Source organism: Oncorhynchus clarkii, chromosome 17 (genome assembly GCF_045791955.1).
Source record: "Oncorhynchus clarkii lewisi isolate Uvic-CL-2024 chromosome 17, UVic_Ocla_1.0, whole genome shotgun sequence".
NCBI lineage: Eukaryota > Metazoa > Chordata > Actinopteri > Salmoniformes > Salmonidae > Oncorhynchus > Oncorhynchus clarkii.
In genome coordinates this window covers 3,789,178-3,791,677 of record NC_092163.1, presented here as the reverse complement: position 1 = coordinate 3,791,677, position 2,500 = coordinate 3,789,178, and the positions used below count along the sequence as shown (strand labels likewise).

Sequence of the window (2,500 nt, the reverse complement as noted above, 5' to 3'; positions counted from 1 at the left end):
TGAGCAAGGCAGTTAACCCTAAACAACAACATCTCCCTGGGTACATTCTGTCTCTGAGCGAGGCAGTTAACCCCCGACAACAACATCTCTGTCTCAGAGCGAGGCAGTTAACCCCCCGACAACAACATCTCCCTGGGTACATTCTGTCTCTGAGCGAGGCAGTTAACCCTAAACAACAACATCTGCCTGGGTACATTCTGTCTCTGAGCGAGGCAGTTAACCCTAAACAACAACATCTGCCTGGGTACATTCTGTCTCTGAGCGAGGCAGTTAACCCCGACAACAACATCTCCCTGGGTACATTCTGTCCCTGAGTGAGGCAGTTAACCCAGACAACAACATCTCCCTGGGTACATTCTGTCCCTGAGCGAGGTAGTTAACCCCCCGACAACAACATCCTCCTGGGTACATTCTGTCTCTGAGCAAGGCAGTTAACCCTAAACAACAACATCTCCCTGGGTACATTCTGTCTCTGAGCGAGGTAGTTACCCCCGACAACAACATCTCCCTGGGTACATTCTGTCTCTGAGCAAGGCAGTTAACCCCCGACAACAACATCTGCCTGGGTACATTCTGTCTCTGAGCAAGGCAGTTAACCCCCGACAACAACATCTCCCTGGGTACATTCTGTCTCTGAGCAAGGCATTTAACCCCCGACAACAACATCTCCCTGGGTACCTTCTGTCTCTGAGCGAGGCAGTTAACAACCGACAACAACATCTGCCTGGGTACATTCTGTCTCTGAGCAAGGCATTTAACCCCCGACAACAACATCTCCCTGGGTACATTCTGTCTCTGAGCGAGGCAGTTAACCCCCGACAACAACATCTCCCTGGGTACATTCTGTCTCTGAGCGAGGCAGTTAACCCCCCGACAACAACATCTCCCTGGGTACATTCTGTCCCTGAGCGAGGGAGTTAACCCCAACAACAACATCTCCCTGGGTACATTCTGTCTCTGAGCGAGGCAGTTAACCCTCTACAACAACATCTCCCTGGGTACATTCTGTCCCTGAGCGAGGCAGTTAACCCTAACAACAACATCTCCCTGGGTACATTCTGTCTCTGAGCGAGGCAGTTAACCCCGACAACAACATCTCCCTGGGTGCATTCTGTCTCTGAGTGAGGTAGTTAACCCCGACAACAACATCTCCCTGGGTACATTCTGTCCCTGAGTGAGGCAGTTAACCCTCTACAACAACATCTCCCTGGGTACATTCTGTCCCTGAGCGAGGCAGTTAACCCCAACAACAACATCTCCCTGGGTACATTCTGTCCCTGAGCGAGGCAGTTAACCCTCTACAACAACATCTCCCTGGGTTCATTCTGTCCCTGAGCGAGGCAGTTAACCCCCGACAACAACATCTCCCTGGGTACATTCTGTCCCTGAGTGAGGCAGTTAACCCCCGACAACAACATCTCCCTGGGTACATTCTGTCTCTGAATGTTAATGGACTGTGTGTGTGTGTGTGTGTGTGTGTGTGTGTGTGTGTGTGTGTGTGTGTGTGTGTGTGTGTGTGTGTGTGTGTGTGTGTGTGTGTGTGTGCGTGCGTGTGAAGGTTCCCAGCTCCTGGCCAGTGGGACAGTCCAGATTCCCAGGTTCACCCTGCTGGAGTCAGGTGGTCTGCTGGTTGAGCCAATCAGGATGGAGGATTCAGGCGACTACACCTGTACTGCCACTGGCGCAGACGGATCCATCAACGCTACGGCCACTCTCACTGTCTGGAGTAAGATACACACACACACACACACACACACACACACACACACACACATCAACGCTGACCTCCTAATGGTATACTAACTGACCTCCTACCCAATCACATCTAATGGTACACTAACTGACCTCCTAATGGTACACTAACTGACCTCCTAATGGTACACTAACTGACCTCCTAATGGTATACTAACTGACCTCCTACCCAATCACATCTAATGGTACACAAACTGACCTCCTAATGGTACACTAACTGACCTCCTAATGGTACACTACATGACCTCCTAATGGGACACTAACTGACCTCCTAATGGTACACTAACTGACCTCCTAATGGTATACTAACTGACCTCCTACCCAATCACATCTAATGGTACACTAACTGACCTCCTAATGGTACACTAACTGACCTCCTAATGGTATACTAACTGACCTCCTACCCAATCACATCTAATGGTACACTAACTGACCTCCTAATGGTACACTAACTGACCTCCTAATGGTACACTACATGACCTCCTAATGGGACACTAACTGACCTCCTAATGGTACACTAACTGACCTCCTAATGGTATACTAACTGACCTCCTACCCAATCACATCTAATGGTACACTAACTGACCTCCTAATGGTACACTAACTGACCTCCTAATGGTACACTAACTGACCTCCTAATGGTATACTAACTGACCTCCTACCCAATCACATCTAATGGTACACAAACTGACCTCCTAATGGTACACTAACTGACCTCCTAATGGTACACTACATGACCTCCTAATGG

General features: G+C 49.4%; 1 protein-coding gene across 1 annotated transcript in view; it reads left to right on the top strand.

Annotated features, from left to right (window-relative positions):
• The window catches only part of LOC139370043 (protein sidekick-1-like), a 365,245-nt gene that overhangs the window by 217,536 nt on the left and 145,209 nt on the right, over nt 1–2,500 (top strand). The window contains exon 12 of the mRNA XM_071109345.1: nt 1,559–1,726. Within this exon, the coding sequence (XP_070965446.1) occupies nt 1,559–1,726 (168 nt within the window). The remainder of the gene's footprint in view (nt 1–1,558; nt 1,727–2,500) is intronic.